The sequence below is a fragment of the Thalassophryne amazonica genome, chromosome 5 (assembly GCF_902500255.1).
Source record: "Thalassophryne amazonica chromosome 5, fThaAma1.1, whole genome shotgun sequence".
NCBI lineage: Eukaryota > Metazoa > Chordata > Actinopteri > Batrachoidiformes > Batrachoididae > Thalassophryne > Thalassophryne amazonica.
Genome location: NC_047107.1, coordinates 49,253,018 through 49,274,427, shown reverse-complemented (window position 1 = coordinate 49,274,427; position 21,410 = coordinate 49,253,018). Strand labels below are relative to the sequence as shown.

Here is a 21,410-nt window from a genome sequence, read left to right as displayed (position 1 = left end):
AAAAAAAATGAATTTACTCCATTTTGGAATAAGGCTGTAACATAAGAAAATGTGGAAAAAGTGAAGCGCTGTAAATACGTTCTGGATGTGCTGTATTATAGTAGTACAGTAGTGAGAGATGGATTAAGTGGTACACATTTGTAACCTATCGAACTATTTTTATTTGACTATTGAACAACATAAAAATTAATTGAGAAACAATTCTCAGTTTCAGTGATGACCTGACCAAGAGGCATCAGCAAAAGCATAAAATAATGCAGTCCACATAACACTTCCAGGACAACCCCATACACTATAATGTTCTTAAAGTATGACACAGCAATATAAAAATCTATCAAACACTAGAGACAAATGGTGATTTAGTGAATACTCTCTGAGGAATAGAACAGAAAGCCAGATGGCTAGCAGCTACAACAGCCAACTCTGACTTGTTGCAAATTTTTGTTTGAATATAATGGTAACAACAACAATAATAATAATAATAATAACTAGCGTGTTGCCCGTGGGGATCCACGGGTTCTAGATTGGGTAGTGTTTATAAAATAGGTTAGCTGACATTTTTGTTGTGTGGGCCGCCAGAAGAGGAGGTACTGCTGGCCCACCACCAGAGGGCGCCCTGCCTGAAGTGCGGGCTTCAGGCACGAGAGGGCGCTGCCACCACGACACAGCCGGGGGTGACAGCTGTCACTCATTATCTCTTGACAGCTGTCACCCATCTACACTACATCATCTCACTCCATAAAACCCGGACGTCATCTCCACCTCATTGCCGAGATATCGTCGACCTGTAAAGGTAATACTCTCAGCCGTATCACTGACTGTGTTTAGTAAACTCGTTTTTTGCAGCTGTTTTCCTGCGGAGTGCTCTATCTGGAGATTGGCGTGACCGGCGACAGCTTCGCTTTACACCCCACCAGATAAGTGTTTGAGACAGGAGCTGCACGAGTGTGGATGAGAGGTGGAGGTGGAATCTCCACCATTGTTGTTACTGGGTGTGCACACACCCACATCTTATTGTTTCTGCTCCTTGCCAGCAGTACCAGATCCGACATTCAGAGACGGTGGCCACCTGGGGACTCGGGACTTGGCAGCTCCAGTATTCTCCGGGTTCGGTGGCGGAGGAAATCGTGTGGTTCCGGTTCTTCTCAGGACAGACATCTTCTATCCTCGAGCCTGCCCACACGTCACCCTTGTGATTGACTATTTGCAAAATTTCACATTCCTCTGTATTGTGGTTGTGCTCATTCACAACAGTAAAGTGTTCATATTCGACTCTTTCATTGTCCGTTCATTTACGACCCCTGTTGTGGGTCCGTGTCATTACACTTTCCCAACAATTTTTGTGGTAAGGGTGGTAATAAATAAAGCAAAGCTTGTCTAATGGGCTGGAATGGCATATGAGTCCAGAATGTTTTAGAACCTTAGACTTCAACAGTTTTTAGAAGAAGAACTCAACCTTTTATTTCCATGTTAATTATGTAATTTTTTAAATGTTAATTTACTATCGTCATGTATTTCAAAATTGTTTAGGTTCTTGTTATCATATACACTATTATTATTTAATTTCTACTTATATTTTGTCATTTGATTTTTAAATGGACCACAATGGAAATACGTGTTTTCACTTTCTCATGTCATTCATGTATTTTTAACATATTTAGAATTATAGTATGTACTTACATTGAGCTTAATGGACCGGTCACACAGCACTTAACGAAGGGCTATGAAGCCCAAATGAAACAAGAAATCTGGAATTTCGTTGACTTTAAACTTCACGCAGCTTCGTTCCTGCAGCTGGCGCTTCGTCAGGATTTTTAAACTGTCGAAAAATTTGAATGAATGCCGCTGAAAACCTCAATTCGTCCGTATTTCGTTTTGCTGTAGTTCTTGACGTTTTTTAATCACTTGCTCAGTTTTTCTAACGTTAGCGTTTAGTTTGACTTTGTTCGACCATCTGAATCTTTTCATACAGTGCAAAAGCCAGTTTGTGAGCTCTGTTGTGGTGGAGAGATGCAGCTCCTTCGCGGCGGAGCTGGTGTGTGGTGTGGGGCTCCTGCCACTGTGTGTGATGGGGCGAGTGCAGCTGCTGTCATGCCTGGCCACCCAGGAAGAATTTGCCAGCCTCCTCCGCCAGCGTGCAGCAGTTGCTGCACAAAAGGTCTGGCCAGTGTACAACATTCTGTCCATGAAGGGCTTGCTGTCCTCCAGCCCAGAAGAGCCTGCTGGCCCTTTCACTCTGACAGTTCAAAAGTTTTGAGGAGATGATCCTTGATCACTGCGTATTTGTTCGCATCGGGGGGGGGGGCTTTGTAGGAGTGCGATCGGCCTTGTTGCCGTGGACGTAATATTTTGTGTCGTCTGCGGTGATCTCTCAGAGCAAACTGTGCATCGGTTTGTGCAAACCAGGCGGCAGTTGAGGTGTGACTTGATGAGCAAGTGTGAAAAAGGTTCCAACTGCAGCATGTGAACCTGTGCATGTGACTGACAGCTTGATCACACAGCGGCAGCGCCTGGTGATCAGAAACACCAGGGTTTTGAAAAAAAGGCAGCGAGACAGCACTATCTCTTTCTCTTTCTCTCTCTCTCTCTCTCTCTCTCTCTCTGTCCCTTTGCCTTGCTCTCAATGCTGAAACAAGAGACGTAAACATTTAAATTTGCTTGTAACTTTAAATGGCAATATTTTCTACTTTTTTTGGGGGGGGGGGGGATACAGAATGACTCTGAACTTTGCGATCTGATGTTCCCAGCCCTGACAAGGAAGCAGCGTGTCCTATTGTACATTTTCAAACCTGAGTGCTGTTTGCTTTACCCTTTTGAGAACGGAGGGCATTTCTGCAACGTAAAAAACAAACAAACCAGAAGGCAGGAATGCGCATACATTAAAAGCAAACATACGCAGCTGCAAGCAAATTGACGAACGCAACGACACATGAAAAACGCTGAGTACGCACACATTTTGGGTGCATAGACAGCAATTAGATTTTTGGTATTTGAGAGATATGAGAAAAATTTGGCATGTTTGGAGTGTGTATTATACAACCCCAATTCCTGTGAAGTTGGGACATTGAGTAAAATGTAAATAAAAACAGAATACAATGATTTGCAAATCCTCGTCAACCTATATTCAATTGAATACACCACAAAGACAAGATATTTTTTAACAAGATATTGTTTTTGTGCAAATATTTGCTCCTTTTGAAAAGGATGCCTGCCACACGTTTCAAAAAAGCTGGGACAGTGGTATGTTTACCACTGTGTTACATCATCTTTCCTTCTAACAACACTCAATAAGCGTTTGGAACTGAGGACACTAATTGTTGAAGCTTTGTAGGTGGAATTCTTTCCCATTCTTGCTTGATGTACGACTAATTGTTCAACAGTCCGGGGTCTCCGTTGTTGTATTTTGGCGCTTCATAATGGGCACCACACATTTTCAATGGTTCAGCTACAATTTGCCAGCAGGTACAAGATAATAGGGAAGCCTAGATTTGATGTTTTGGTGAAAGAATTAAGTACTTCTATTTATAGACTTTTATAGATTTATTTTTCTAGACTTAAAAGAGAAAATCAATCAATCAATCAATTTTATTTATATAGCGCCAAATCACAACAAACAGTTGCCCCAAGGCGCTTTATATTGTAAGGCAAGGCCATACAATAATTACGTAAAAACCCCAATGGTCAAAACGACCCCCTGTGAGCAAGCACTTGGCTACAGTGGGAAGGAAAACTCCCTTTAACAGCAGAACCAGGCTCAGGGAGGGGCAGTCTTCTGCTGGGACTGGTTGGGGCTGAGGGAGAGAACCAGGAAAAAGACATGCTGTGGAGGGGAGCAGAGATCAATCACTAATGATTAAATGCAGAGTGGTGCATACAGAGCAAAAAGAGAAAGAAACACTCAGTGCCTTATGGGAACCCCCCAGCAGTCTAAGTCTATAGCAGCATAACTAAGGGATGGTTCAGGGTCACCTGATCCAGCCCTAACTATAAGCTTTAGCAAAAAGGAAAGTTTTAAGCCTAATCTTAAAAGTAGAGAGGGTGTCTGTCTCCCTGATCCGAATTGGGAGCTGGTTCCACAGGAGAGGAGTCTGAAAGCTGAAGGCTCTGCCTCCCATTCTACTCTTACAAACCCTAGGAACTACAAGTAAGCCTGCAGTCTGAGAGCGAAGCGCTCTATTGGGGTGATATGGTACTACGAGGTCCCTAAGATAAGATGGGACCTGATTATTCAAAACCTTATAAGTAAGAAGAAGAATTTAAATTCTATTCTAGAATTAACAGGAAGCCAATGAAGAGAGGCCAATATGGGTGAGATATGCTCTCTCCTTCTAGTCCCCCGTTAGTACTCTAGCTGCAGCATTTTGAATTAACTGAAGGCTTTTCAGGGAACTTTTAGGACAACCTGATAATAATGAATTACAATAGTCCAGCCTAGAGGAAATAAATGCATGAATTAGTTTTTCAGCATCACTCTGAGACAAGACCTTTCTAATTTTAGAGATATTGCGTAAATGCAAAAAAGCAGTCCTACATATTTGTTTAATATGCGCTTTGAATGACATATCCTGATCAAAAATGACTCCAAGATTTCTCACAGTATACTAGAGGTCAGGGTAATGCCATCCAGAGTAAGGATCTGGTTAGACACCATGTTTCTAAGATTTGTGGGGGCCAAGTAAATAACTTCAGTTTTATCTGAGTTTAAAAGCAAGAAATTAGAGGTCATCCATGTCTTTATGTCTGTAAGACAATCCTGCAGTTTAGCTAATTGGTGGTGTCCTCTGGCTCATGGATAGATAAAGCTGGGTATCATCTGCGTAACAATGAAATTTAAGCAATGCCGTCTAATAATACTGCCTAAGGGAAGCATGTATAAAGTGAATAAAATTGGTCCTAGCACAGAACCTTGTGGAACTCCATAATTAACCTTAGTCTGTGAAGAAGATTCCCATTTACATGAACAAATTGTAATCTATTAGATAAATATGATTCAAACCACCGCAGCGCAGTGCCTTTAATACCGATGGCATGCTCTAATCTCTGTAATAAAAGTTTATGGTCAACAGTATCAAAAGCAGCACTGAGGTCTAACAGAACAAGCACAGAGATGAGTCCACTGTCTGAGGCCATAAGAAGATCATTTGTAACCTTCACTAATGCTGTTTCTGTACTATGATGAATTCTAAAACCTGACTGAAACTCTTCAAATAGACCATTCCTCTGCAGATGATCAGTTAGCTGTTTTACAACTACCCTTTCAAGAATTTCTGAGAGAAAAGGAAGGTTGGAGATTGGCCTGTAATTAGCTAAGATAGCTGGGTCAAGTGATGGCGTTGTAAGTAATGGTTTAATTACTGCCACCTTAAAAGCCTGTGGTACATAGCCAACTAATAAAGATAGATTGATCATATTTAAGATCGAAGCATTAAATAATGGTAGGGCTTCCTTGAGCAGCCTGGTAGGAATGGGGTCTAATAGACATGTTGATGGTTTGGATGAAGTAACTAATGAAAATAACTCAGACAGAACAATCTGAGAGAAAGAGTCTAACCAAATACCGGCATCACTGAAAGCAGCCAAAGATAACGATACGTCTTTGGGATGGTTATGAATAATTTTTTCTCTAATAGTGTCAGGACTGGACGAGGGCAGGACACAAATGCAGGCTCGACAAAAGGAAATATACTTAAAGGGTGATTTATTCAGGCTTGGGATCGATAACAGCAAGGCAGTCCACGGAGCAAAAGTACTTGACAAGGATTAAGCTGAAGACGTGGTCCAAAGAACAAGCAAGGTCAAAACATGAGCAAACAGGTATGTCAGAGCAGAGGCAAAAAACAGGATCCAGAACACAAAACAGAGTCCAAAAACAAGGCTTGGCAAAACAAGAACGAAACAAGAGGCTGGTACGTGAGTGAATCAACGAACGAGCGGGGAAGAAGTGAACAGACGCAGGTTAAATAGGGACAGGTGTTAATCAGGAAATGAGGTGCACGTGGAGGAGGAAAGGCCTGGAAAGGGGGGCGTGGTCAGGTGACAGCTAAGAGGCCAATGATGCAGAAGGGCGGTGACAAATGGGCAAGAGAATGACAGATGAAGGGGCGTGGCTGACTGAGAGGACAAAGTGCAGGTGCGGAACTGAGAGTGCAGTGATCCGGAAAAGACTGTGGAAACAATGAGAGACTGACAAGCAGGAGCAAGAGAAAGGTGATCAGATACAAACATGACAATAAGAGATAGTACAAAGAAAACCATGAACACCACCCTAACTTGATCAAAACTGAAAAGCATACAAGAACGTGATAAGTGAATCATGGGAAATAATACAATAAACCTACTTAGAACAGACAGAAGAACTACAAGAAAACAAAACTGAAAACCAAAACCAGAAATACCCAAATACTTAACAGAAGAGAGAACAGTAACATAAGCAAACACCCACTAAATGCTGAAACATAAAAACAGACTGAATAAACTAGAATGGAACTAAAACATTGCTGTAAAGTAACAAAGAAAGAAAGTGACAAAGCAATGAGAACATTGAATAAACGTGAAGAAAGAGGCAATAACAAAACAAGACTAAAACATAACTGAGGTGAAAAGTAACAAAGGAAGAAGGTGACAAAGCAAAAATCAGAACATGGAAAAAAAAACCCACATGAAGAAAAAGGTAATTAACAAAACGAGGCTGATGCCAAAGGAACAGAACTAAATGAAGAAGGGCCATATGGGCTGAAGCCTGGAAACGGCCGGGACATGACAAATAGTTAAAATTTTATTAGCAAAGAAAGTCATGAAGTCATTACTAGTTAAAGTTAAAGGAATACTCGGCTCAATAGAGCTCTGACTCTTTGTCAGCCTGGCTACAGTGCTGAAAAGAAACCTGGGGTTGTTCTTATTTTCTTCAATTAGTGATGAGTAGTAAGATGTCCTAGCTTTATGGAGGGCTTTTTATAGAGCAACAGACTCTTTTTCCAGGCTAAGTGAAGATCTTCTAAATTAGTGAGACGCCATTTCCTCTCCAACTTATGGGTTATCTGCTTTAAGCTGCGAGTTTGTGAGTTATACCACGGAGTCAGGCACTTCTGATTTAAAGCTCTCTTTTTCAGAGGAGCTACAGCATCTAAAGTTGTCTTCAATGAGAATGTAAAACTACTGACGAGATACTCTATCTCACTTACAGAGTTTAGGTAGCTACTCTGCACTGTGTTGGTATATGGCATTAGAGAACATAAAGAAGGAATCATATCCTTAAACCTAGTTACAGCGCTTTCTGAAAGACTTCTAGTGTAATGAAACTTATTCCCCACTGCTGGGTAGTCCATCAGAGTAAATGTAAATGTTATTAAGAAATGATCAGACAGAAGGGAGTTTTCAGGGAATACTGTTAAGTCTTCAATTTCCATACCATAAGTCAGAACAAGATCTAAGATATGATTAAAGTGGTGGGTGGACTCATTTACATTTTGAGCAAAGCCAATTGAGTCTAATAATAGATTAAATGCAGTGTTGAGGCTGTCATTCTCAGCATCTGTGTGGATGTTAAAATCGCCCACTATAATTATCTTATCTGAGCTAAGCACTAAGTCAGACAAAAGTTCTGAAAATTCACAGAGAAACTCACAGTAACAACCAGGAGGACGATAGATAACAACAAATAAAACTGGTTTTTGGGACTTCCAATTTGGATGGACAAGACTAAGAGACAAGCTTTCAAATGAATTAAAGCTCTGTCTGGGTTTTTGATTAATTAATAAGCTGGAATGGAAGATTGCTGCTAATCCTCCGCCTCGGCCCGTGCTACGAGCGTTCTGGCAGTTAGTGTGACTCGGGGGTGTTGACTCATTTAAACTAACATATTCATCCTGCTGTAACCAGGTTTCTGTAAGGCAGAATAAATCAATATGTTGATCAATTATTATATCATTTACTAACAGGGACTTAGAAGAGAGAGACCTAATGTTTAATAGACCACATTTAACTGTTTTAGTCTGTGGTGCAGTTGAAGGTGCTATATTATTTTTTCTTTTGAATTTTATGCTTAAATAGATTTTGCTGGTTATTGGTGGTCTGGGAGCAAGCACCGTCTCTACGGGGATGGGGTAATGAGGGGATGGCAGGGGGAGAGAAGCTGCAGAGAGGTGTGTAAGACTACAACTCTGCTTCCTGGTCCCAACCCTGGATAGTCACGGTTTGGAGGATTTAAGAAAATTGGCCAGATTTCTAGAAATGAGAGCTGCTCCATCCAAAGTGGGATGGATGCCGTCTCTCCTAACAAGACCAGGTTTTCCCCAGAAGCTTTGCCAATTATCTATGAAGCCCACCTCATTTTTTGGACACCACTCAGACAGCCAGCAATTCAAGGAGAACATGCGGCTAAACATGTCACTCCCGGTGACAGAAAAGACAGCGCTCTCTCTCTCTCTCCCTCTTTGTCCGTCTCTCTCAGTCTCTCTCTCCTTATCAATTTTCAATTTCAATGGAGCGTTATTGACATGGGAAACACGTTTACATTGTCAAATGTCAAAGCAAGTGTTAGAGTACAAATTAAAAATTAAAAAGTCCTCTCCCTCTGTTGCTCATTCTCTCTCTCTCTGTCTTTCACCATCTCTCTCTCGCTCTCTCTCTCACGTTCGCTCTCTCTCTCTCACTCGCTCACTTGCTGTTTTCCTGCTAGAGCAAACTTAGAACTTTTTGGAAACAGGAAGCTTTTGAACTGTAAAATAAACCGTAAATTTCTAAATGTATCATCAGGATGTGAAGAACTCTGGATTAATACTGATGGATTTTGATGCAGTTTCTTTTCCCCATTCAGGGGATAGAAACTCTGTTCAGATGCCCTCTGCTATGCTCTGAGCTGCCATTTCAGTGTTTCACAGCTTCGGGATGCTGAAGTGGCTGATTTTTCAGCAGACATTTCCAGCAACAATTCAGTTCATTTTTTGGAAAATCTGTGCTTGATGGCATAGACAATTGAACCCGAGAGCCAGGCCGAAATTTGCCGCCCACCCGTGGCTAGAACACTGTAGAAGAGACCTCTCTCAAACAGCTCAGCTTCAGTTCAGAAACACTCCCCTCCCCCCTCCTGTTACTCAGTAGTAAACAGAGCAGAGAGCAAGTAGCACTTGAGAGATTTTCACCGACGTGGCTCCTCTCCAGTACCGGAAAACACCACAGGTTGTATCGGTATTTATAGATACTTGAATTACGTTGGCATTGGATTGGTCCCATCCTTACTTTTAATTTAACAAACAAAGACAGTGGCTGAAGACTTTAAAACCACTAAACATTTCACTCATGGTAATAGCAATATAAGACTTGTCGACTGGCTAAATGAACTAAAATACAAAACATAATCAATAACATTAACAACACTGTCAAACTAATGTAAACCACAATAACATTTAGAACTTCAACCCCCCATACTCCCATGATGCATTGCAGCACAGCATCCAGTGTTTATTGGTTAGCTAAAAATTGCTAATTTCTCCAAAAATATTTGTCCTATCAACTTTCCGTTTTTGCAGCATTCATCCTTGACCCAAATACATAAGCAAACGGCAAATGTCAGCTCTCACCTTTTTTTTGCATGATCGAAGCCACACATACACACACATGCACACACGCACCAACGCACACATGCACACACGCACACACACAGAGGCTATTATAATATAGATGCACTTATACTCATGCTTTTAATATAAAGATGATTTACTGCCCCTTGCTGGAAAGGCATGTGAGTCCAAACTGTAATTAGCAATGCTAGTTATTATTCATAGCTTCTCCAAAACTATTCAGTACTTTAAAGTTTCCCATAATCCCCCTGGCAGCCCCCTGTGCTTCCCAGAATGCACTGTAGCGCCAGAAGAGTTCCGGCATCTCACAGCGCATGTAAACAATGGCTATAGAGGATGTGGATGGTGTTGATCCAGCAAGTTCACAGGTGATTACATTGTGCCCTGAACCGGAACTCTGCTGAAACTGACCTCTCGCGTGAGTCATGGACCGCAAGATGGTGCAAGATTCACAACTGCAAAATGGCGAATAAGTCCTATCAGTGTTGGTCCAAAATACAAAGTTATGGCAAACAACAAATATCAGCTGTGTTCTGTTTGTCACTGATCAAAGTTGCATGCACGCACACACACACACACACACACACACACACACACACACACACACACACACACACACACACACACACACACACACACACACACACACACACACACACACACACACACACACGTGCCACTAGGCTCTTATAGTATAGATTCCTTAGAGTTCCAATCATCTATAGGAGCAAAATAAAAGGAAAGATGGCTAAAAACAGTATGAGCTTGTGGAATAGTGAGCAGAATGAAACAACGGTATTTTAAATGATAATTAGTCTGAAACGTGTGGGAGGCTTGAGAGGTAATGAGTTGTCTTCCCCAGGATTTTTATTTATTTTTTTATAAATTAGTGGCACACAAAGTTGTAGCTGCCTGGTATAAAGGGACGGCCAATTCATGAGTGTATAGTGATCATAGAGGTGAGTGATAAAGGATGCGCCTGTGGCTGAACAGATGCTGAGTGGTGTTGATTTCCATTTTGGTGAGGATGCCCTTTGATGCCTTTTTATAGATTCTGTCACTATAATCAAAAAGAGGGAAAATGGCCATTTTACAAGAGTATATTTAGCAAAGTCAGTGAAGGAAGCCTTGTACTGATAATGAAAATTAAGGCTAACTTTGATTCTTTTCCAGTGGATTATCAACGTGAGTGTTAAATGAGAGAGATGAATCCATTCAGAATGGAAAGTACTAGGAGCTGACAAACTCTAGTGCCATGACATCGACACTGATGATCTTGGCGGTTTGGAGATGTTGAGGTTTTTTTTGTGAATGAACGACATACATTTTGTCATTTTAGAGTTTGTAGACTCTCCTCTACTTCATGCTGTGGAATCCATGGAAACACAATGGCACCAATGGGCATGAGGGCCTCTACAAGACCTAATCGGTGAAGAAATGTTTTGATTGATGGCTTCTTGAAAGTTCTTCAATTATGTTAACTGACCTTTGATCCTGATAACTCACCTTTGGTTTTGGTTGCTGATCTTTGATCATGATCAGTCATCTCTGATCCTGATATGTGATACTAAGCTTTCATCCAAATCACTGACATGAGATTATGATGTTTTTAATCCTGTGTTGATCCTGATCACTGACCTTCGATGCTGATTGATGCACTAATCAGCAGTTTTGATTACAGGAGAAGGGAATCAGGATTAGAGGGTAAAGTCCAAAGGTGGGACCAGATAAAAGAATCCTTGGCATGGATGTTGTGTCTTTGTTGCTGTTTGTCTGTATGTTTGTCTTTTATCTTGTATTAGGACCAAAGGCAAGAGGATCAAGGGGTGGATCCTAACTTGTTTTATCCAGGCCACTTAACTCAGTGGCAACCCTAACTGCATGATCAGGCAGCAGGATCAAAATAATCAAGGTCAAAGTCAGTTATCAAATTAAGATCTGACCCTTGACCTAAATCCATACCCATAGTTAACACATTCTTCCTTGAATCAAGCTGCATTGCTTCACCTAAATTCATTGAAGTCTGTTTGATTCCTTTTGCGATATTCTGCTGACAAAGAAACAAACTGACGTACTGGCAGGTGCAACAATCACAACCTGATATACGAGGTCTGTTAGAAAAGTATCGGACCTTTTATTTTTTCAAAAACCTGATGGATTTGAATCTTGCTTGCATGAGCAAACCTTGAACCTTCGTGCGCATGCGTGAACTTTTTCCACGCCTGTCGATTGCATAATTTTCTGGTAGGCAGCCTTTGTGTGAGGTGTGTGTCGTGCACTTGCCGTTTTTTCATTCCAAGGAAAAAGACGGAACGACTGGAGCACCGCCGCATCAAATTTTGCCAGAAACTGGGCGACAGCCAGATGGCAATCCCAGCGCCAGAAAAAAAATATTAAGGGGGCGATGAGTTTATCACAGGGGGCGGGGTCACGCCACCCCACAAAAAAGTACGTACCGGAGGGGACATACCTCTGAGCGTGCGTAATGAATTGGGTGCGCTCCTGGAAAGCACATGTATTTAGGCTACACCGTTGTAAGAGACTGACTGAGTAAGAGTAAAGAGTGATGACAGTATATTTTTTTTTATTATTATTTGAACGTATAGACCCTCAGTCAAGTGATCTCCTGCATACCACAAAACCAAACCAACAACTGATCTGACAAACGACATGAGACAGTAGATTAACCCCACATACAGCCCTCCATCACAAGCGCAAACACAGCGCAATTGGGCATGTGCGCTACTCCATGGCACAGAGCCCAACTACGCATGCAGTCACAAAGTTCTGAAAAACTGGAGCAATCTGAATTCAGTTGGATGAATATGGGTGTGTGTGTGGAGACAATTCACCTCGTTCACAACGTGACAGAACTTAACGATGCGCTGTTACACGCAATAGCGTGCAACAACACGGAACACTATTCTTGGCCGTGAGTAATGGTTCCTGATAATTCTCCAGCAACACGTACCATTAATCATAACGTGTGGTAACAGGTTGCAGCTGTTCCTGAGGACACCTGACGCCTCTGCCCGAATCATCACATTCGTGATGTGTACTTCGTGACTTGTCATCGTTATGTGTAAACGCAGCATTAACACCCTCCCCAAGTGAGTTGTGCTGCATGATCTGCTTTTTGCTTGGTGGACTTGACGAATCCCACGAACTCCAGCTCTGACACTGCTTGAATAAATCGAGCATGCTTTAGTTCGTCCACCTTGCCATAATCACTGGACTCAGGATCCTTTCCCTCTGCCGCACTGACAAGTGCAACCCTCAACCTATCAAATCGCTTGAACACAGACACGCCATCCATTTGTTTTAAAATTAATTACTTTAGTTAATTAATTTGGTTTATTGTTAAATACGTGATATTACTGAATAACTAATATTTTGCTATATTTTCCAGTATTCTTTTTCTTCTTTTTTCTTTTTATTTTTTGATAACTCTCACATCCGAGGGGGCGGGGTTGATGATGTGAGGGGGCGTCGCCCCCCAAACGCCCCCCTCATGGTGCCGGGTCTGCCAGGTGGAAACCATTCGGAAGATTCAGACGGCTTTCGGTGACGATGCTATGGGCATCACACAGATTAAGGAGCGGTATAACTGGTTTAAAGATGTCCGCACAACGGTGGAGAGTGCGCCACGCTACGGTCGGCCATCAACATGCTGAAATGACCAGATTATTTCAAAGTGAACACTGTGGTGATGCGGGACCATCATGTGACTGTCCGAGAAATTGCGGAAGATGTGGACATCAACACTTTTTCGGCACATTCCACTGTGACAGAAGATTTGGCCATGAAAAGAGTGGCTGTGAAATTCATGCTGCTGCTGACGGTGCAGCAAAAGCTCCTCCGCATTGAAGTCTCACAGGACATGCTGTGACATGTCCATCTCTTCCACAATTTCTCGGACAGTCACACAACTGAAAAGTCACCGAAAGCTGTCTGCATCATCTGAATGGTTTCCACCTGGCTGTCGCCCAGTTTTTGGCAAAATTTGATGTGGCGCTGCTCCAGTCATTCCATCTTTTTCCTTGGAATAAAAAAACGGCAAGCGCATGACACACGTCCCACACAAAGGCTGCTTACCAGAAAATGATGCAATCGACAGGTGTGGAAAAAGTTCACACATGCCCACAAAGGTTCAAGGTTTGCTCATGCAAGCACACGTGATTCAAATCCATCAGGTTTTTGAAAAAAATAAAAAGGTCCGATAGTTTTCTAACAGACCTCGTATATAAAAAAATCAAATGCAGTCAATCAAAAACAGAATCAATGCTTCACTGATCCAAGACTTCCCAAAGCAAATTTAGTTAAAATTTGCCCTTTACTTTATGAGTTACAGTGTATACAAACAGACAGGGGTGATCACATAACCTCTGCTGACCTCAGCTGGTTGGTGGAGGTAACAAGAAAACCTAAAAAAGAAATAAATGACCTAAACGACAAAAATCAGTAAATACTACCTTCAACCAGGCGAAGAATCGACCCTGCTTTAAGCCCCTTCACGCTTTTCAGTTCTACAAGAGGATCCAGAGTGGTACCAGCTAGAGCTAGTGACAGGTTTGAGCGCGGGCATATCTCTTCCCTTGGAAGCAGAGACATTACTGCATCTTGAACAAGCCAAAATCCATGGACCTAACAAGACACAGGGTTACATACAGTAATTAAAACATCCCGAGTGCCCCCCCCCCCCCGAAAAAATGTCTGTTTCTATAACACACATTCTAAAAATTTCAGAACACTGTTATGAAGTGTTATAAATTTCAATAAAAACAATAGAAAATACATAAATAATTAAAAGAGAAACATTACAGTAACAAATTCTTGAAGAAGCAAACATGTTAAACAGTGTTAGTGCATCCTCCAAGGACAAAATAGGCAAAATCTTTGCAACATTTGTTTGTGTGTAATAGTTGTGTAAATGGATGGATAGTTTTCCACCACTGGGAAAAAAAAGAAAACAACTAACTGAAAACTGAAAAATAACTTTTTCAATGGTGAATCACACAAGCATGCAGCAAGTGTCATATCGTCATCTTAATGTCTGTGTGGAGAATGACCAGTGACCAGTATCGAAGTGATGAACCTGGCACTCCTGTTTGTATGCTAAACTGCTTTTTCCATAGAGTGAAATGACAAGCTATTCCCATCATTCTCTGAAGCACTTTCACATCCAGATGATGGAACAACAAGAAGTATGTGAATTAATTCACACCTACAGTATATCACCATGTACTGCTTTATTGCATGTCCTTTACCGGTTTAAAAAGCTTATCTTCATTATTAAACAATGACAGAATAAGACATAACAATCTCTGAATATAGTCACCAGTCTGGTTTTGTACCTGCAGCTCAAATGGCTCGACTCCAGCTCCTTGGATCTTCACAGTGAAGGATGTGTCCCCGTTGTCTTTAATATCAACAGCATCATTTCTACCAGTCAAAGTGAGTACATCTGTTTGGAAGAGACACAGTCAGGTCCGTAAGTACTTGGACAGTGATAATTTTTGTACATGTGCCTCTGTACACCACCGCAATGGAGTTTACTCAAGAGATCTGTGATCAAGTTTGAAAAATTATATTCTCTGCTTTCCCATACTAGATACTTGTATGTATTATGCATTGGTGGTAGTGAACATTTTGTGATGAAACACTTGAATGAATAAACTGGACAACCTCTCTCAGTGTAACTGACAAATGTGAAGTACCGTCATGCTCAGATCATGTCAGTGTCCTCTTGTTTTCTGTCTCTTGTTTAGTCTCTGTCTTGCTGTTGTAGTAGTTAGTGAGCCCCATGTAATGTAGTCTGTTGTTGTATTGTAAGCTCCTGTGACGTTGTGGTGTTTTACTGTAAATTGTTTGTTAATTTTTACAGTCTGTCAGGGACTACAGATGAAAATTAGCCCATGGCTATAATCTGACATACAACCCCAATTCCAGTGAAGTTTGGACATTGTGAAAAATGTAAATAAAAACAGAATACGAGGGCTGTCCATAAAGTATAGGTCCTTTTTATTTTTTTCAAAACTATATGGATTTCATTCATATGTTTTTACGTCAGACATGCTTGAACCCTCGTGCGCATGCGTGAGTTTTTCCACGCCTGTCGGTGACGTCATTCGCCTGTGAACACTCCTTGTGGGAGGAGTCGTCCAGCCCCTTGTCGGAATTCCTTTGTCTGAGAAGTTGCTGAGAGACTGGCGCTTTGTTTGATCAAAATTTTTTCTAAACCTGTCAGACACAAAGAAGTGGAAACGGTTCGAAAAATTAAGCTGGTTTTCAGTGAAAATTTTAATGGCTGATGAGAGATTTTGAGGTGATACTGTTGCTTTAAGGACTTCCCACGCAGTGGGACGTCGTGCAGCGCTCCCAGGCGCCGTCGTCAGCCTGTTTCAAGCTGAAAAACCTCCACATTCAGGCTCTATTGATCCAGGACGTCGTGAGAGAACAGAGAAGTTTCAGAAGAAGTCGGTTTCAGCATTTTATCCGGATATCCCACTGTTAAAGGAGATTTTTTTTAATGAAAGACGTGCGGACGGGTCCGCGCGTCGGGACGCAGCCGACGCGGTGCAGCGGCACAGGAAAAACACCTCCGTGTTGATAACCATTTGTAAAATCCAGGCGGCTTTTGATGGCTTTCAGTGGAGTGAGTATATGAGAAATTGTTTAACAGCAGGACATGTTCCAACTTGTCCTTAGGCTTTCAACAGAGGTGTTTTTCCTGTGGCGGAGCATTGCGGCGGCTGCGAGCCGACGCTGCAATCCGTCCGCACGTCTTTCATTAAAAAATCTCCTTTAACAGTGGAATATCCGGATAAAATGCTGAAACCGACTTCTTCTGAAATTTCTCTGTTCTCTCACGACGTCCTGGATCAATAGAGCCTGAAATGTGGAGGTTTTCAGCTTGAAACAGGCCGACGACAGCGCCTGAGAGCGCTGCAGGATGTCTTGCACCGTGGGAAGTCCCTTAAAGCGACAGAATCACCTCAAAATCTCTCATCAGCCGTTAAAATTTTCACTGAAAACCAGCTTAATTTTCGAACCGTGTCCACTTCGATGTGTCTCACAGGTTTAGAAAAATTTTTGATCAAACAAAGCGCCAGTCTCTCAGCACTTCTCAGACAAAGGATTCCGACGAGGGGCTGGATGACTCCTCCCACAAGGAGTGCTCACAGGCGAATGACGTCACCGACAGGCGTGGAAAAACTCACGCATGCGCACGAGGGTTCAAGCATGTCTGACGTAAAAAACATCTGAATGAATCCATATAGTTTTTGAAAAAAATAAAAAGGACCTATACTTTATGACAGCCCTCGTACAATGATTTGCAAATCCTCTTCAACCTATATTCAATTGAATATACCTCAAAAGACAAGATAGTTAATGTTCAAACTGATAACTTTATTGTTTTTTGTGTAAATATTTGCTCATTTTGAAATGGATACCTGCAACACATTTCAAAAAAGCTGGGACAGTGGGATGGTTTACCACTGTGTTACATCACCTTCCTTCTAACAACACTCAATAAGCATTTGGGAACTGAGGACACTAATTGTTGAAGCTTTGTAGGTGGAATTCTTTCCCATTCTTGCTTGATGTACGACTTCAGTTGTTCAACAGTCCGGGGTATCAGTTGTCGTATTTTGCGCTTCATAATGGGCCGCACATTTTTAATGGGTGACAGGTCTGCACTGCAGGCAGGCCAGTCTAGTACTCGCACTCTTTTACTATGAAACCACGCTGTTGTAACACGTGCAGAATGTGGCTTGGCATTGTCTTGCTGAAATAAGCAGGGACGTCCCTGAAAAAGACGTTGCTTGGATGGCAGCTTGTGTTGCTCCAAAACCTGGATGTATCTTTCAGCATTGATGGTGCCATCACAGATGTGTAAGTTGCCCATGTCATGGGCACTAACACACCCCCATACCATCACAGATGCTGCTTTTGAACTTTCTGCTGGTAACAATCTGGATGGTTTTTTTCCTCTTTTGTCTGGAGGACACAACGTCAATGATTTCCAAAAACAATTTGAAATGTGGACTCATCAGACCACAGCACACTTTTCCACTTTGCGTCTGTCCATTTCAAATGAGCTCAGGCCCAGAGAAGGCGGTGGGCGTTTCTGGATGTTGTGATGTATGGCTTTCACTTTGCATGGTAGAGTTTTAATTTGCACTTATAGATGTAGCGACAAACTATGTTACCTGACAATGGTTTTCTGAAGTGTTCCTGAGCCCACGCAGTATGGAATCCCAAAATTCCTTGCAATTAGACATTGAGAAACATTGTTCTTAAACTGTTGGACTATTTTTTCATGTAGCTGTTGAAAAAGTGGTGATCCTCGCCCCCGTCTTTGCTTGTGAATGGCTGAGATTTTCGGGGATGCTCTTTTTATACCCAATCATGAGTGTCCTCAGTTCCCAAACGCTTATTGAGTGAAGGAACGGTGATGTAACACAGTGGTAAACATACCACTGTCCCAGCTGTTTTGAAACGTGTTGCAAACATCATTTCAAAATGAGCAAATATTTGCACAAAAACAATAAAGTTTATCAGTTTGAACATTAAATATCTTGTCTTTGTGGTGTATTTAATTTAATTCATAGGTTGAAGAGGATTTGCAAATCATTGTATTCTGTTTTTAATTTACATTTTACACAACATCCTTCAAATAAACTTCATTGGAATTAGTTTGTGTGTGTGTGTGTGTATATATATATATATACACTCAACAAAAACATAAACGCAACACTTTTGGTTTTGCTCCCCATTTTGTATGAGATAACTCAAAGATCTAAAACTTTTTCCACATACACAATATCACCATTTCCCTCAAATATTGTTCACAAACCAGTCGAAATCTGTGATAGTGAGCACTTCTCCTTTGCTGAGATAATCCATCCCACCTCACAGGTGTGCCATACCAAGATGCTGATTAGACACCATGATTAGTGCACAGGTGTGCCTTAGACTGCCCCCCAATAAAAGGCCACTCTGAAAGGTGCAGTTTTGTTTTATTGGGGGGGGATACCAGTCAGTATCTGGTGTGACCACCATTTGCCTCATGCAGGCAACACATCTCCTTCGCATAGAGTTTATCAGGTTGTCAATTGTGGCCTGTGGAATGTTGGGCCACTCCTCTTCAATGGCTGTGCAAAGTTGCTGGATATTGGCAGGAACTGGTACACGCTGTCGTATACGCCGGTCCAGAGCATCCCAAACATGCTCAATATGGGTGACATGTCCGGTGAGTATGCCGGCCATGCAAGAACTGGGACATTTTCAGCTTCCAAGAATTGTGTACAGATCCTTGCAACATGGGGCCGTGCATTATCCTGCTGCAACATGAGGTGATGTTCTTGGATGTATGGCACAACAATGGGCCTCAGGATCTCGTCAACGGTATCTCTGTGCATTCAAAATGCCATCAATAAAATGCACCTGTGTTCTTCAGTCCATAAACAGAAACGCCTGCCCATACCATAACCCCACCGCCACCAGGGGCCACTCGATCCACAACATTGACATCAGAAAACCGCTCACCCACACGACGCCACACACGCTGTCTGCCATCTGCCCTGAACAGTGTGAACCGGGATTCATCCGTGAAGAGAACACCTCTCCAACGTGCCAACACCAGTGAATGTGAGCATTTACCCACTCAAGTCGGTTTACGACGACAAACTGGAGTCAGGTCGAGACCCCGATGAGGACGACGAGCCATGCAGATGAGTTTCCCTGAGAACGGTTTCTGACAGTTTGTGCAGAAATTCTTTGGTTATGCAAACCGATTGTTTCAGCAGCTGTCCGAGTGGCTGGTCTCAGACGATCTTGGAGGTGAACATGCTGGATGTGGAGGTCCTGGGCTGGTGTGGGTTACACATGGTCTGCGGTTGTGAGGCTGGTTGGATGTACTGCCAAATTCTCTGAAATGCCTTTGGAGACGGCTTATGGTAGAGAAATGAACATTCAATACACGAGCAACAGCTCTGGTTGACATTCCTGCTGTCAGCATGCCAATTGCACGCTCCCTCAAATCTTGCGACATCTGTGGCATTGTGCTGTGTGATAAAACTGCACCTTTCAGAGTGGCCTTTTATTGTGGACAGTCTAAGGCACAGCTGTGCACTAATCATGGTGTCTAATCAGCATCTTGATATGGCACACCTGTGAGGTGGGATGGATTATCTCAGCAAAGGAGAAGTGCTCACTATCACAGATTTAGACTGGTTTGTGAACAATATTTGAGGGAAATGGTGATAGTGTGTATGTGGAAAAAGTTTAGATCTTTGAGTTCATCTCATACAAAATGGGAGCAAAACCAAAAGTGTTGTGTTTATATTTTTGTTGAGTGTATATAAAACCCCTGACAAAATTATGGAATCACCGGCCTCGGAGGATGTTCATTCAGTTGTTTAATTTTGTAGAAAAAAGCAGATCACAGACATGACACAAAACTAAAGTCATTCAAATGGCAACTTTCTGGCTTTAAGAAACACTATAAGAATCAGGAAAAAAAATTGTGGCAGTCCAGTAACGGTTTACTTTTTTAAGACCATGCAGAGGGAAAAAAATATGCTCACTCAATTCTGAGGAATAAATGATGGAATCACCCTGTAAATTTTCATCCCCAAAACTAACACCTACATCAAATCAGATCTGCTTGTTAGTCTGCATCTAAAAAGGAGTGATCACACCTTGGAGAGCTGTTGCAACCAAATGGACTGAAGAGAACATGTAATTCCACAGTCATTGATGATATGGGGCTGCATGTCAGGTAAAGGCACTGGGGAGATGGCTGTCATTACATCATCAATAAATGCACAAGTTTACATTGGATATTTTGGACACTTTTCTTATCCCATCAATTAAAAGGGATGTTTGGGGATGATGAAATCATTTCTCAAGATGATATGCATCTTGCCATAGAGCAAAAACTGTGAAAACATTCCTTGCAAAAAGACACACAGGGTCAATGTCATGGCCTCAAATAGTCCGGATCTTAATCCAATTGAAAATCTTTGGTGGAAGTTGAAGAAAATGGTCCATGACAAGGCTCCAACCCTGCAAAGCTGATCTGGCAACAGCAATCAGAGAAAGTTGGAGCCAGATTGATGAAGAGTACTGTTTGTCACTCATTAAGTCCATGCCTCAGAGACTGCAAGCTGTTATAAAAGCCAGAGGTGGTGCAACAAAATACTAGTGATGTGTTGCAGCGTTCTTTTGTTTTTCATGATTCCATAATTTATTCCTCAGAATTGAGTGATTCCATATTTTTTTCCCCTCTGCTTGGTCTAAAAAAGTAACCGTTACTGACTGCCACAATTTTTTTTTCCTGATTTCTTATAGTGTTTCTTAAAGCCAGAAAGTTGCCATTTGAAATGACTTTAGTTTTGTGTCATGTCTGTGATCTGCTTTTTTTTCTACAAAAATAAACAACTGAATGAACATCCTCCGAGGACGGTGATTCCATAATTTTTGCCAGGGGTTGTATACAGTTTTGCTCAAACGTTTACATACCCTGGCAGAAGTTTAGATTTTGGCCATTTTTCAGAGAATATGAATGATAACACAAAAAGTTTTTTTCACTCATGGTTAGTGGTTGGATGAAGTCATTTATTGTCAAACAACTGCGTTTACTCTTTTGAAATCATAATGACAACACAAACTACCCAAGTGACCCTGATCAAAAGTTTACACACTCCTTTTCTTAATACTGTGTATTGCCCCTTTAACATCAATGACAGCTTGGAGTCTTTTGTGGTAGTTGTGGACGAGGCTCTCTGATGGTAAAGCTGCCACTGAATATGTCTTGGACTTTAT

At 41.8% G+C, this 21,410-nt stretch overlaps 1 protein-coding gene across 1 annotated transcript in view; it reads right to left on the bottom strand.

Annotated features, from left to right (window-relative positions):
- si:ch211-166a6.5 (clustered mitochondria protein homolog) overlaps positions 1–21,410 on the bottom strand; it is an 84,023-nt gene that overhangs the window by 44,857 nt on the left and 17,756 nt on the right. The window contains exons 2-3 of the mRNA XM_034170150.1: positions 14,933–15,042; positions 14,051–14,222 (exon numbers count right to left, since the gene is read on the bottom strand). Coding sequence (XP_034026041.1) covers positions 14,051–14,222; positions 14,933–15,042 — 282 coding nt within the window. The remainder of the gene's footprint in view (positions 1–14,050; positions 14,223–14,932; positions 15,043–21,410) is intronic.